The 16002-nt window shown below is 43.2% G+C and overlaps 1 protein-coding gene across 1 annotated transcript in view; it reads right to left on the bottom strand.

Annotated features, from left to right (window-relative positions):
- Positions 1-430: 430 nt before the first annotated feature.
- The window catches only part of LOC111976619 (junctophilin-2), a 26356-nt gene continuing 10784 nt past the window's right edge, over positions 431-16002 (bottom strand). The window contains exons 3-6 of the mRNA XM_024005594.2: positions 8940-9058; positions 4060-4961; positions 2967-3063; positions 431-2670 (exon numbers count right to left, since the gene is read on the bottom strand). Coding sequence (XP_023861362.1) covers positions 2983-3063; positions 4060-4961; positions 8940-9058 — 1102 coding nt within the window. The 3' untranslated portion in view covers positions 431-2670; positions 2967-2982. The remainder of the gene's footprint in view (positions 2671-2966; positions 3064-4059; positions 4962-8939; positions 9059-16002) is intronic.

Raw genomic sequence — 16002 nt, 5'->3', positions numbered from 1 at the left:
ATTCATATCTTGCCCAGTAATGGGGGGGTCTGTCAAGCTGGCAGAGGACAGCTGGGGTTTAAAAATACTGTCTTTGTTCCCACTGCGTTTAGACTCAGCATGATATAGGCTCCTTTACAATTATCCAGCTCATTAAATGTATGGATTAGACATGGTTGCAATGGTATGACAAAAATATAAGCAACCATGTGCTGTATCTATGGAAAATTGATATACAAGCAAGGGGTTTGGCGTTGGTATGATGCCATGAGATCAGAAAGAATGCAAACAGTATATAGATTATTATGAGTCAATGTGTATGGGTCAGGTATTTACATGTGCCCAAGAAGCTTGGTTTACTCATTTACAAGGCCTTTGTACTCCTTGCAGCCTGGTTTGCATGTGTTTATTGTGCAAGTATCTTCCCCGTGAAGAAAATGACAACACAACATTGGAAGATATTTTTTATTTTCATTTCACAATTTAGAAGAGGACCAGCAATATTTCTGAATACAATGGGATCCATCCAGGATTATGTTTTAAATAATCAGCTCCTGGATTAAACCAAAGTCACTTCTGATTTGTGGGTCTCTTGAGTGTTTTGTTGCAATGAAAATATGTTATAGAAAGTTTCGATGTTTTATGAAATAACGTCGAGAGTAAAGAGACTGTTAAAGAGTCTCATATCGCTATGAGCATGAGAAAAACAATACACATGCATTGTCCATAGGGGGGAGTTGGAGTAGTAAGGAAGTAGATCTGAGGCCTCTTTTACATAATGTACAAGAGTACCTAATCTTGAATATCTTTTCCCACTTATTTATCAATCGTCTTTGAGGGGAAGACAACTGTTTGGGACATAGGGAAAATAAAGTTATAAATAAGGATTTATACAGTGCAAAATCTCATACTGTAGTGCTCTCTAGTAAATTAAGACCTGGAGTTTGTTTTAAATACACTACATTGGAGATGTGTACTTCAAAAAGGTACAAAAACACACCCAAACAGTGCCCACGTGCATACAAAAGTTGGGAGAAAAATCATCTTGATTGATTATGAAGCACAAACTGTTTGTTCTGAATGCAATGCATTTTAAATTGTGGGACCTATTCTGAAGCAGACAGACCAACAATTCCAAAACAACTGCTCACAATTACGTCCTAACAATGCAAGCCCATTTGTTCAAATAAATACCCTCTCGAAATCTACGTTAAATGTTCCCTAATGGTTTTTGACAAAACTGACCCCCCACCGCCCACCCAAATGTATCATTATTTTCATGTCATGTTTTTATTCAAATCAAACCATTCAATAGGCTGCTTTACGTTTCTTTTGATCAGAAAACAACATAGATACGCATTACTCCAGAAATCCAATACCACATACACTGGTTAAAGTCCTAGAATTCCTCCTCGATTCTGTGTCATTTGAAAGCCTCTTACTAAATTATACAATGTACAATGCATGTCAGTACTACTGTAGCACTCCTTTTACAGATATTGTTTTGAATACCATTCCAGTGTGACTCACTCAAAATTGCCTTGGAGAGAGAATAGGTTATGTGCAAACATAACTGTCCATTACATTGCATTGCTGTGGTGGGTTGCATTGCCATTGCAGATAAGAAAATCACTGATTCTCAGGCGTTGCCGAATAAAGAATCAGCATTTCATGTCTTAAAGCCCTGTGACGTCAAAGAGACTGTAAAATGTCTTTATTGATAACTACTGAAGAAAGTTGAGAATATGGCAACAAAGGAAGAAGGCAGATAAACTAATAGGAGCATAACATGGATTTCTGTCAATAAATAGGAACACTGATATTAGCCCCAAACCACTAATTATTATTGGCAAAAATAGGCAGAAATTAGAGAATATTCAGTTTATTTGAGATTTTCCCAGAGATTACATTCCTATAGACAAGACATCAGCTAAATAAATATCTAATTACAAAGCTAACTAATCCTTTCCTGACACTCTAACCTGTCCACACCACAACCACTCTAATCTGTCGGTGATCTGAGGCGACAGTGTTTGCCAATATGAAGGGTTTAGCCCTTTGTTAAAACATAACACACAGTGCTTTAGTTGACTCAAACTTCACCAGTGAATAACATTCAACAACATCTCCAGGGTAGACACCAAAACTCACCGAAACGCACTCACCAACTCTTCTTTACAAACACAGTGTCCATTCAGACCCTCTTCCTGATATTCAGATTCATTGATGTCCTTCAATCCTGAGCCGTAAGGATTCAAATGGATTCATATGCATTGATGTCCTTCAATCCGGATTCATATGGTTTTCTTTAACCCGGCTCCAGATAGTCCAAGCAGAGGAGGCTGGTGGGGGGAGTTATAGGAGGATAGGCTCATTGTAATGGAATAAATGGAACAGAATCAAACATGTGGTTTCCATATGGTTGATGTGTTTGACACCGTTCCATTAACTCCATTACAGACATGAATGAGCCCGCCCTCCTATAGCTCCACCCACCAGCATCCTCTGATTCCAAGCCTCTGAAAAGCAGATTAGCCTTAAAGAGCCTCAACGCAGTCACATCAACAAGAGGCTGTGTGTGGAGGAGCTGTCGTATGCTTCCTTCATATAAGGCTTGTGCTTCTTGGCAGTTTTCTTGTTCTGTATGGTCCTTGCTTAAAAATGACCTCAACACCACTGCAAGGTGGTGACCTGTGGGAAAAAGGTCAAGCAGACAAAACAAATATGAAGACAAGTTAATGTCTCATCATCATCATCAAAATCGTGACCACCTGGAAGTACCTCCGAGTCAAAACATGTAAACAGTAATTGTTGTTGTAATCAAGCACTACTTAGTCATGTGACCAGATCAAACAGACATTGCCTTACAGGTTGCAAGGGTCAGAAGTTCAGTGCCATTGTGTTTTGACTGCTTGAAACAAAAGAAACAGATACCTTTCAGTGTATATCTGTGACTGGCAGGACAGTCAGAGAGCTGTGTTAGTTACCTGGGTCGACAGAGTTTCATGACAAGACGTGTACGAAGAGAATGGCCAGGCCAATGTTGAGAAGAATCACCATGGTTATCATGATGGTGTTCGGACCCTGGAAGAGAGAGGTACAGTAGATACATTTCATGTTTTATTTCACCTTTATACAGGTTTGTCATTTTGAGATAAAAATGTCTTCCTCAAGACAGACCTATTAAAGATCTATGAAACAACAGCAATATGAATGGGATGAATGAAAAATGAAATCACAATTATATTTTTTTACATTTAAGTTGCATCCATTCCTGTGTAGTAATGCTGTAATGACTCTAGTAACAACACTTGTAAAATATGGTGACTGGGAGAGAAGCTGCTGCTGCATGGTAGCTGGCCTGGTAAGCGGTCTGGTAGGTTCTCATATGCTGTATGCCCCTTTCAACACAGGGGGCCTGGGCTATGGAAAAACCTCCCTAGAGTACATGCCATATAGGGCAGACCGCTGAGGTCTCACGTCCAAGACAAACCACTAGTGTGCACGCCATCTACAGCTTCCATAATCATTCAGAACAAACAACTGTTGCCTTTATAAACACTTATGTAACAGACACCTGAAATGCAACGTTCATTTACATACTTTCATAGATCGGAATGGGTTGTCTGGATTACAAAATTGGACATTTCTAGCTAACGATGGTAGCTGTTGGTTGCTAGAGAAATTGTGTCATGTTATCTGTCTGTAAGCTCCCAACAAGAAATGGGAAAATTGCCTTGATTGTGGTTGTCAGAAAGGAAATGCAGTTGAGAATAGGTGCAAACATAACTAATTATTATTACGTCAGAGGAAAAGCGGAGGGGAGGTTAATCAGAAATGGGGTCTGATCAGTGTGGTTTAAAGGACAAGCATCAACCACAGATAACAGTCTCCAGAGTAACATCGGGTTACATATTTGCACTTAGAGGAGAGAGGACCTACTGTATGTTCTGAGTCTGCTTTTAGAACCCAGGTCATGGGAGAGTGTACTACATAACATGTAAGAACAGTCTTCATTTGACTGAATGTGTTCTCATAACATTTCATTAGATGAGATATTGAGTGTTTGAATTGCCTTACCTGCTCAAATTCTACTACTTCTGTAACTTCACTTGGGCTCTTCACCATGTTCTTCATCAGCTTGGCCTCTGCTTTGGGTTCAACCTTAGGGCCTGGCTTGGCAGATTTAGGCACTGGTGTAGGTGCAGGTGTGGCAGGTTTTGAAGCTGGATTGGCCTCCTGTTTCGTCAATGGCCTGAGTGATGGCGAAGGCTTGGGAGACACTTTATTGACAGACTGGGCACTGGACTCTGGTTCGCTCTCAGATATGGTGGACACAGGTCGTTCATTGACCGACTCTGTTCTTTGTTTGGGCTCTGACGATTTAGGCTCGGGGGTGAAGGCAGCTTTGGAAGACACTTTGGAGGCGGGAGGAGGGGGTGGGGCTTCCTTTTCTTCTTCTGAGTAGGCGACACTGGTACTTATCGAGGGAGCAGCTTCGGACACTTTAGCCTCAGATGCCGTCTTCTCCAGGGGTTTGATCTCCAGGTCCGAGCCCTGCTCTACCTTGTTGCTCAAGCGGCTGGAGGCGCGGCTGCTAGGGATGGGGGCAGTAGCGAGGCGCTCTTCAGGGGGAGCAGCGGCAGGGGCGGGAGTGGTGGGCCGGCTGTTGGTTCTGCTATTGGGACGGCTGCTCCCCCGACTTCCATTGCCTTTGTCCCCGTTCCAGCCAGCGGGGCCAAGGAGATGGGGGTCCTCTTTGCTGACGTTGCCCTGCTTGGAGTGCCTGGACGCCGGAGGGGTCACAGCCGGGCTGGGGGAGGGCGTGCGGGCTGGAGAGGAGCCAGGCCTGTCGTGCAGCATTGGGCTTTCAGCGGGTGTCGGTGACTGCCCTGCTAACAGTGGTTCATGCATTATAGGGCCTGTGTTCTCATTGGCATCTGAGATCTCCTGTAGCGCTCTCTTCTTCATGTACTCTGGGCCTGTGGAGCAACATGGAGAAATATATGTTTGATGAGATTCCAATAACAACAAGATAAAGATCAGACTAGATAAAGATCAGACTAATTTATTTATGGATGTTTTATAGTCACGTACACCGTGACTATGGTAGCTAATAAAATATGGTTAGTGCAGGATATTTTGGAGGTTATTAGCTAGGAAGTGTAGACAGTCGTGGATGGATTTGAGGAGTATCACCAAGGTCTCAATTTTTATTTGGAGCCACTCTGTCTGCTTGTAACACAGTCCTGTGACAGTCACAGTGGGGTGACTACAGTTGGCCTGAGAAAACACAGCAACTGCGGTTCCAGTAAAAGATCACATAGGGTTGATTATTCATAGGTCTAATTTTTGCAGTCTAATGCAAAAACATGCTACTTTAGGCTGTAAATATCACAGAGTGGGCCTTTAAACTAATAGCTGAATTGCAATATGCCAAACCAAACAAGTTGAGTCTGTAACATAGGCCTAATGAAATAAGAACTGCTAGCTGGTTTTTGATGTACAACCTATAAGATCATTTTGCAGGGTAGGATTTGAAATACTGTCCGTGTCCGAATACCTACAGTGGGGCAAAAAAGTATTTAGTCAGCCACCAATTGTGCAAGTTCCTCCACTTAAAAAGATGAGAGGCCTGTAATTTTCATCATAGGTACACTTCAACTATGACAGACAAAATGAGAAAATCACATTGTAGGAGTTTTAATGAATTTATTTGCAAATTATGGGGGAAAATAAGTATTTGGTCACCTACAAACAAGCAAGATTTCTGGCTCTCACAGACCTGTAACTTCTTCTTTAAGAGGCTCCTCTGTCCTCCACTCGTTACATGTATTAATGGTACCTGTTTGTACTTGTTATCAGTATAAAAGGTACCTGTCCACAACCTCAAACAGTCACACTCCAAACTCCACTATGGCCAAGACCAAAGAGCTGTCAAAGGACACCAGAAACAAAAGTGTAGACCTGCACCAGGCTGGGAAGACTGAATCTGCAATAGGTAAGCAGCTTGGTTTGAAGAAATCAACTGTGGGAGCAATTATTAGGAAATGGAAGACATACAAGACCACTGATAATCTCCCTCGATCTGGGGCTCCACGCAAAAATCCCAGAACCACACGGGGGGACCTAGTGAATGACCTGCAGAGAGCTGGGACCAAAGTAACAACGCCTACCATCAGTAACACACTACGCCGCCAGGGACTGAAATCCTGCAGTGCCAGACGTGTCCCCCTGCTTAAGCCAGTACATGTCCAGGCCCGTCTGAAGTTTGCTAGAGAGCATTTGGATGATCCAGAAGAAGATTGGGAGAATGTCATATGGTCAGATGAAACCAAAATATAACTTTTGTAAGTCGCTCTGGATAAGAGCGTCTGCTAAATGACTAATGTAATGTAATGTAAAAACTCAACTCGTCGTGTTTGGAGGACAAAGATGCTGAGTTGCATCCAAAGAACACCATACCTACTGTGAAGCATGGGGGTGGAAACATCATGCTTTGTGGCTGTTTTTCTGCAAAGGGACCAGGACGACTGATCCGTGTAAAGGAAAGAATGAATGGGGCCATGTATCGTGAGATTTTGAGTGAAAACCTCCTTCCATCAGCAAGGGCATTAAGATGAAACGTGGCTGGTCTTTCAGCATGACAATGATCCCAACACACCGCCCGCGGCAACGAAGGAGTGGCTTCGTAAGAAGCATTTCAAGGTCCTGGAGTGGCAGTCTCCAGATCTCAACCCATAGAAAATCTTGGAGGGAGTTGAAAGTCCGTGTTGCCCAGCAACAGCCCCCAAAACATCACTGCTCTAGAGGAGATCTGCATGGAGGAATGGGCCAAAATACCAGCAACAGTGTGTGAAAACCTTGTGAAGACTTATAGAAAACGTTTGACCTCTGTCATTGCCAACAAAGGGTATATAACGAAGTATTCAGATAAACTTTTGTTATTGACCAAATACTTATTTTCCACCATAATTTGCAAATAAATTCATAAAAAATCCTACAATGTGATTTTCTGGATTTTTTGTTCTCATTTTGTCTGTCATAGTTGAAGTGTACCTATGATGAAAATTACAGGCCTCATCTTTTTAAGTGGGAGAACTTGCACAATTGGTGGCTGACTAAATACTTTTTTGCCCCACTGTATACTAGCGTTCTAAATAGTATGCAAAAAGTTTTAGAATATTTGTCATTTCGAAAATAGTACTTTGAACGCTTCATCTAATGTGTGATTGCGTTGACTCCAGCCATCGTTCATTTTGGTACAGCGCGTCAATTTATCTGATTATCAGCTGTTGTCAAACACTTGAGTCGGAAAAGACGAGTGACTTCTACAAAAAGATTAAGCATCGAAATGAGTATGCAGTTTAAGTATGTAGTACGCTAGTATGTTTATGACCACTGACTTGACTCAGAGCCTTCTATTAACAGGTTCTGACGTAACCACTTACTATCTGACATAGAGTACAGGCAAGCACAAACAAAGACCAAAAGACTAGTAGACGGAGTGAGACAATCTACTATCAATCACATGCTGTTGTTTAGCATTAGCCCCCAGTTTAAGCCCCAATTTTTCAATCAAGAAGATCAAGGAAAATTCTTGAATGAAGAATTCGGGAAATACTATAGCCTATAGCTGTCACGCCTGCTCCCGCTTCCCCTCTCTGGCACATCATTATGCACACCTGTCACCATCGTTACGCGCATCAGCGCTTCATGGGACTCACCTGGACTATATTACTTTATTGATTGCTTCCCCAAAATCTGTCACTTCCTCAGTTTCTTCCCCGTGTCTGCATTAATGTTGTTTTGTTCCCCTTGTCCAGACGCTGTCCGTGCTATGTTTCATGTTTGTTATTCATTAAATGTTCACTCCCTGTACTTGCTTCTCATCTCCCAGCGTCTGTCTTCACAATAGCACTGTTATTCCCCGTCAGCTTCAGTGTGGTTGAGTGACACCCATTTGTACCATTAGACACAGATATTTCATGCTGGCACTTCACAGTCAGTGGCAACTTTTTATCAGTGTCTATTTCTTATTAATTTATTTTTGGTATTTTAAGTTCTCCCCAATTTCAATCTTGTCTCATCGCTCGGGAGGCGAAGGTCGAGTTACGCGTCCTCCGAAACATGACCCACCTAACCGCACTTCTTAACACCCACTCGCTTAACCCGGAAGCCAGCCGCACCAATGTGTCGGAGGATACACCGTCCAACTGATGACCGAGGTCAGCCTGCAGGAGCCCGGCCCACCACAAGGATTTACTAGCCAAGTAAACCCCGGCCAAACCCTCCCCTAACCCGGACAACGCTGGTCCAATTGGATGACGCCCTAAGGGGCTCCCAATCACGACCGGTTGTGATACAACCCAGGATCGAACCTGGCTCTGTAGTGACACCTCTAGCACCGCAATGCAGTGCCTTACACCGCTGTGCCACTCGGGAGGCCCTATCAGTATCTATTTGGATCTGCTAAGTACTCAGCGGGTCCTGGGTGGGTAGTGAGTGACTGAAGGGGGAAAGAAATGCACACTCGACAAGGCATTGGGGCCTGACTGTTTGGGCCTGGGCCCTGACAGACCTGTAAGGAAACTGATATGATTGCTCTACCCAAGTAAGATGGTCCTTTTTTTAGACAGTCAAAGGTGACTACCCTTATGGAGTGCCTGCCCCAGCCATGCAAAGACTAGCTGCAACAGTAGCAAGACAGATCTATCTATCATTGTAAACAGCAATAAGGTAGATGCTTTGAACAGAACTTTACTTTGCTTTTAAAATCTTGTAATTTCGTTAATTTCACTTTGTAACACTTGCTTTTCAATACTGTTCTTGAAAGTCAATTATTACTATATTTCCAAGTCTCATACAGCACTTGGAACGAATGTAAGAAAGCAAGGTTCTTGTATATGTTTTTCTCTTGTCAATATCAATCCCACAGTTGAGAAGTCCAGTCCACATACCTGGCTGATAGAAGGAAGGGGACAGTTCCCTGGCCACCAACCTGGCGAGGCTGGACTCCTGGTTGGAAGCCTGAGAGGCCTGATCGGCAGCATCTGACTTGGCCTTAGCATGGGTCGTCCTGCAGGGAAACAAACAAAGCTTCTTTACTCAACATCAACAAACCCAACCTTACAATTACTTACTGGATTGACTTATTTTAGTTCATAGTGGAGTGTGGAACTTTACAAAGGCATGCTAAATCTGTAGCTACTTATGATGTCATCGTGATCAAATATTCAAATGTACAGATCTAAGGCTAAGAGTTGAAACATTGTTCATCAGATTCTGATCTTTGATCATGACAGCATTTGCCTGTGAAAATGATTGGGAAATCCTGCTGCACTTTCGCTAGGTTTTAGGGGACTGCTGTTGCTATTGCAAACCCAATCCATTCCCTTCCTCTTTATTTGGAAAGATACTTTGACACTTTGTCTGGACTATAAAAAGCAATGAGAACATCCCCAACACTTAAGATTCCCATACCACGCCATATACCCAGTTAGCCCTATAGTCCAAGAGAGGAATACTGGTACGAACCAAAAGCACAAACCAACTAAGGGGTTGTGCTGTAAAAAACAACGCTACTGTACTAATACAAAACCAGACTGAAATGGACAGAAATACTGCAAAATACTACTTGTTTACAATATTCATTCATTTAAAAAGCTATAGGGCTGATGTGTTGAGTTGGTCATGTGGTTCACTATTATTATTAGCTGGAGAGGGTGTCCTATTCTCCCGTTGGGCTGGAACAGAAATAAATGACTCTTTTAACACCTCGACCCAGACAACGAGTTAGTGCCAGGGTGTTTGCAGGGTGTTCCCCTGTACTGTGTATGTTATATTCACAGATTTATTCAGGATTAGTCTGTGTATTTATACATACTGTAGAGGAGGCAAATGTAATACATGCAGATTTAGTATACAGTTACCTTTGATTAAAAAAAAGAAGCTTACCTATTTACTGCGCACTACTTTAATCATCCTACTTTTTTGCTAAAATACATGTCCAGAAGTTTGTGAAACTTTTAGAACATACAGTATATTGTGTCTGCACAATGTGTCTGTTTGACATTAAGGCTACATAATATTGCATTAAATAAATGTATTATCAAAAGTTGGAGTTTGACAGCACTTAGAGATGTATACTGTACCTAAACATACTCTACAGACGCCTCCTCTTGCCCAACATTTTCTCTTCTATTTTTCTCTGATTACCTCCCAGGGATTATTACTAAACCTAGTAAAGGAGTGATGGTATTCAGGGTTCAATGCTACTGATATCTGATATTTACTATGTAAATACTTGACATACTGTAATGCTACACTGCTGGGCTCAAAATAGATCCATCCACTTAAAGACTTTGAGGGGTAGGCAGCACTTCCCCAATGGAACAATTAGGCTGAGGTGGCTAGGACTCCCTGTCTTGATATAGTATATCAACACCGGTCTGCTCTTAAGTCAACAATCCCTCTTCTTCCCTGCTTCTTATACAGTAGTCTCAGCCCAGTCTCAGACAGGCTGGTTATCTTGATAAAAGAGCAGACATAGGGCTGGAGAGTCTATGTTATTGAGGGCTGGAGAGTATGTTATGGAGGGCTGTAGAGTCTGTTCTATGGAGGGCTGGAGAGTCTGTTCTATGGAGGGCTGGAGATCTATGGAGGGCTGGAAAGTCTGTTCTATGGAGGGCTGTAGAGTCTGTTCTATGGAGGGCTGGAGTCTGTTCTATGGAGGGATGTAGAGTCTGTGCTATGGAGGGCTGGAGAGTCTGTTCTATGGAGGGCTGGAGTCTGTTCTATGGAGGGCTGGAGTCTGTTCTATGGAGGGCTGGAAAGTCTGTTCTATGGAGGGCTGTAGAGTCTGTTCTATGGAGGGCTGGAGAGTCTATGCTATGGAGGGCTGGAGAGTCTGTTCTATGGAGGGCTGGAGTCTGTTCTATGGAGGGCTGGAGTCTGTTCTATGGAGGGCTGGAGAGTGTTCTATTGAGGGCTGGAGAGTCTGTGCTATGGAGGGCTGTAGCGTGTGTGCTATTGAGGGCTGGAGAGTCTGTGATATTGAGGGCTGTAGCGTGTGTGCTATTGAGGGCTGGAAAGTCTGTGATATTGAGGGCTGGAGAGTCTGTGATATTGAGGGCTGGAGAGTCTGTGCTATTGAGGGCTGGAGAGTCTGTGCTATTGAGGGCTGGAGAGTCTGTGATATTGAGGGCTGGAGAGTCTGTGCTATTGAGGGCTGGAGAGTCTGTACTATTGAACAGCTGACAAGCCCATCTGCCATTTACAAGCCTATGAACTTCTAACTGGGGTAAGAAGTTGTATAAAACGTACTTTCAAAACTGCACAATATACTACGAGACATTCTGATGAAAATGTGGTCTAGGCTGAGGCTCAAGGTTTGGTCTATATTCTATCTAGACTATATCTAGACTGACTAGAAACATCCATTTCACATTGTGCAAGTAAGTAGTGAGACAAACATACAGCCTAAAATGTTAACGTTTCACAGATATGACGGGCTACTGGTAACACATAACAACATGATCTTGTGTGTAGTGTTCAGAGGTTCCTAAAATGGCAGGCCGTTCTGTTGGGTTGCCAGGCAGTGCCATTCCGTGGGAGGAGTGTCACAACAGATGGTACTTTCTGACTACCTGCAGTACTCCTCACATTCCTCAGAGTCCTCTCAGATGGCTCGCTAAGTAAACCATTAGTGTAGACTGGTCTCAGATCTGTTTGTGCTGTATTACCAGATGGTAAAACTGATTGTTGCCTGATCCTAGATCTGTTTGTGCTGTATTGCCAACTCCTATGCCAACTCATGTGGTCACTATTGTGCAATAGAAGTTAGCTATACAACACAAACAGATCTAGGACCAGGCAACAATTCGTTTTACAATCAGGTAATACAGCACAAACAGATCTGAGACCAGCACAAACATATCTGTGGCCAGGCTAATATCAATGCTCAGTACTCCAGAACCAAGGCAGTTCTACTACAGTTTAGTTGGTGGCCCTCTACTGATAGGTTTCAAGTTTCAAGTTTTAATGTCACATGCACATGTACCTGTGACATGCCTTTCTTGCAATGCAACGCAGTAATCAATAGTAGCCTAGTGGTTAGAGCATTGGGCCAGTAACCGTAAAGGTTGCAAGTTCGAATCCCTGAGCTGACAAGGTACAGCTCTGTCGTTCTGCCCCTGAACAAGGCAGTTAACCCACTGTTCCTAGGCTGTCATTGAAAATAAGAACTTGTTCTTAACTGACTTGCCTAGTTAAATAAAGGTTAGAAAATTAAAAAAACAGACTTGTTCAACAAAGTCTGATATGAAGCTGTGACCTAAATACCATACGTGGGTTTAAACTCCCCCAAAGGATACCCCCATATTCTAAGGGCAAGAAGCCAGCGAATGCAAGACAGTCAGTCGTCACAAACTTGTCTTCGGCACCAACCGACAGTGAAACATAAAGCCAGCTTGACACTCATTTGAAAAAGAATGGCTAATGTCATTTTCTGCTTAAAAAAAACACTTAATTAGCCCTCACTGTCACTGGAAATTCATTTTAGGTCCGTCTGCTTTTCTTCATGCTTCACACGACTGTCACAGGAGACACTCTGTCATCGTGGCCTGTCACTGGCGCTCTGCAGATGAGTGGGGTGCTGAACTTATAACAGGGGGAGGGTTTCATTGTACTAGCAGTATAAATGTGCTACTTGACAGAGCAGTCAGGAAATACATTATTTGCTTGTTCTTCTGGGTGATAGGACACCGACACCAACATTAAACTTCCATTACCTCTTCTGATTTGAAACCATGTGAACGGGAAGATTGACAAAATCCGTACGCGCGTAGTCAGGTACAAGTTTGTCTCACCACAGTTATCTTCGTCATATTGTCATTCTTTCTAACTATACACTGGGGTCAATACCACTATGGCAATAAATAGGTCTTGCAAGAGTACATAAAGTACAAAGCTAAGAATAGACAGTGTTATCCAGAACACTCATATTTACAAATCATATGATTGGCTGCATTGAAACAAAATGTACATATCAGCACTACTGTATGTAAGTCTAGACACCCGGCTAATGCAAGGTGTGGTACATGTATACGCCAACCTCTTATCCCCACTTAGTTATGAGCTCGGTCATATTTATATCCATGAAACCATTTGACACCCCTGCTGACGCAAGGAAGGCTGACTGACTGCTGTGGTGTCAATTATGTGTTGCTTGCAGACCTATAGGTTTAAACACTATTTGGAATCGTTGAACCCCCTTAACTGTTTGCTTTAGCCTTCCTGGAATGCAAGATAGGCAAGTTTTTTTGTAGTTTTGTGACTATTCTATTGTTTTCGTTGCGCCAGGCAAGATCAATCAAGCCCAGCTACAGTATTTGCAATTATTTCAAATACTATTTGAACCCAGGTCTGGTTCCTTGTCCGCTAGCTATCAGCGAGAAAGTGCTAAAACCTGTTTCAGAGCTTTGTCACTGCATGGGGATTAGCTAAAGAACTGTTCCAACAGACACACAAAGTTGTCTTCAGGCTTAGCTGAGGATACTAACACCATAAACATATTCCATTTTTGGATCTTAGAAAACAAGCCTGCAATCATTCAAGTAAGCAAGCCTTGGTTGTTTTACTTCCATCACGCTTCACTGATGAGTTGTTTTACAGCAGTGCTACTTCCAGTGTAAACTATGATGTGATGTTACTGGTCTACCTTCTCAGGCAGAGTGTAGACTATTTAGACTGGGCAGGAAAGTTGCTGGAAGACGTGATAGCAACAGCAATCAACTGTTGCCTGCATTCCCCTGTGATTGTGATTCAGCAACAGTGTGTGCCTGCCCTTATTTAGTCAGCCAGTCAGTCTAGGCCTCCATTTCGTACTGACTACTGATACTAGGCCTCTCTCTCTCTCTCTCTCTCTCTCTCTCTCTCTCTCTCTCTCTATCTCTCTCAAACTCCTCTGTGTAGTATGTATGAATGATTAGTTAGTTCCCGTTCGTTTCCATTTCTTGAATCCAAGTGGCAAGCTCAGCCACTTCACTATTTTCAATGTAGGAATAATAGTGAAATAGTAGGGACTAGAACAATGATTTTGTATCGGTTTTGCTTTACTGGAGGTCACCGGTTAGAGGTTCCGGGGTATGGGACAATGTGCGGAATGTATGGAACAAATCAGGTTTGGCCTCTTTCATTGATGAAAACCTCTAGAGACCAGGCAGGTTAAGACCACCGTGGTGTCCTTCATCCACTAACCGTCTGTTTCCACAGTGAGCCCTCAAAAGGCTGCTGGCTGTTTCACATGTCTATGTATGGAGTCTTCATGGCTAGGCCTGTCTGAAGAAGAGGATGCAGCAAAACCGTAAAACAATACAACAGATGTTTGGCCCATAAATCTTGCAATACTGCTGGTATCAGTGGTCAAATATTTAGATTTCCATCTGCCTAGGAGCCAGGACAAGATCTGTAATTCATCAGCCAGAGCCTCGGGATGCGTCCCAAATGGCACCCTATTCCCTATATAGTGCACTACCCAATGGGCCCTGCACTATAAAGGCTATAGGGTGCCATTTGGGGCGCAAACTTACTGTTGTAAACACTGGGCTTATTTCAGGTGCTGTTGTGGCTTCCAGTAGGCATAAACACTGCTGCCTTCTATGGTGAGGCACGGAGGAAACCTGTGTCATCTTGACCGCCAGTAACTGTTTCTCTGTGTCGGTAGCCTGAGCTTGTGAGTAAGAGTGCAAATAAGGTCTGGGCCTACAGTACACAAAGAACAAAATCTAATTCTGATATGCTCGGTCAGATATCAAAGCTTGATTGTAAAGAAATGCCTCAGGGATTTCCCTCACTATCAGCAGAGTCTCAACCAACACCCTCTCTCAAAAGTGTATCAATCTAAACTGAAGTGCACTGCAGCTAGGTTCCCTTACGGTCAAGTATGCTAGCTCCTCTCAGATTAGTGGTGGCTCATAGTGGAAGGCGATAGAATTCAGCAATAAGGCACGAGGGGGTGTGGTATATTACATTTACATTTAAGTCATTTAGCAGACGCTCTTATCCAGAGCGACTTACAAATTGGAAAGTTCATACATATTCATCCTGGTCCCCCCGTGGGGAATGAACCCACAACCCTGGCGTTGCAAGCGCCATGCTCTACCAACTGAGCCACACGGGACCCGTGTGGCCTTCTTCTACTGGCCATATGACACAAACCCCCCGAGGTGCCTTATTGCTATTATAAACTGTAATCAAAACAGTAAAACATTTTTTGTTGTTGTTGTCATACCCATGGAATACAACAGTTTTCAGACATTTAGCATTCAGGACTCAAACCACCCAGTTTTTATTAGAAACTAACACCCTCCTCTCTCCTTCTCTCCCCCCCTCATTAACACCCTCCTCTCTCCTTCCCCTCAGCGAGGGGGACGCGAGATAAGAGTAGAAGGAGAGGAGAGGGGAGAGGAGGGAAGTGGAGAGAAGAGGATTGAAGAGGGAAAGAAAGAAGGTTGCGATTTGAAGAAAGAAAAGAAGAATAGCAGTAGAAGATTGGAGGGTTGAGAGAAACAGTGGGGAAGAAAGAAGAGGGGAAGGTGGACACGGGAAGGTAGTTGGACGAGCGGGAACGAGGGAAAGGTGAGCGAAGGGGAGAGGGGGGTGCGGGTGGAGAAGGGGAGGCAAGGGAGAGAGGGGGGAGGTTGAGGAGGGGGAGGGGGAACAAAGAAGCGAGAGGGAGAAGACAGTGGCGGAGAGGTGGGAGAGAGAGAGAGAGAGGGACAAATAGAAAAAAGAGACGAAGATTGGTAAGCTGGAAATTAGGATTCTAGAAAATCCATGTAGATAACAGCTAGAAAAGAGAAGGAGAGAAGGAGGGTGTTAATGAGGGAAATAATAATTAATATCTAGAATAAAGAAAAATAGTATAGCTGAAATATAGTTCCTCTATCGGCTTAATATCGAGTTACAGACAACATCGAAAGGAGAAGTAAAAAGGAGAGAGAGGAGGGCGTCTTAATTGAG

The sequence above is a fragment of the Salvelinus sp. IW2-2015 genome, linkage group LG17 (assembly GCF_002910315.2).
Source record: "Salvelinus sp. IW2-2015 linkage group LG17, ASM291031v2, whole genome shotgun sequence".
Taxonomy (NCBI): domain Eukaryota; kingdom Metazoa; phylum Chordata; class Actinopteri; order Salmoniformes; family Salmonidae; genus Salvelinus; species Salvelinus sp. IW2-2015.
Note: the sequence above shows the minus strand (reverse complement) of the source record. Positions and strands in the feature narration are given on the sequence as shown.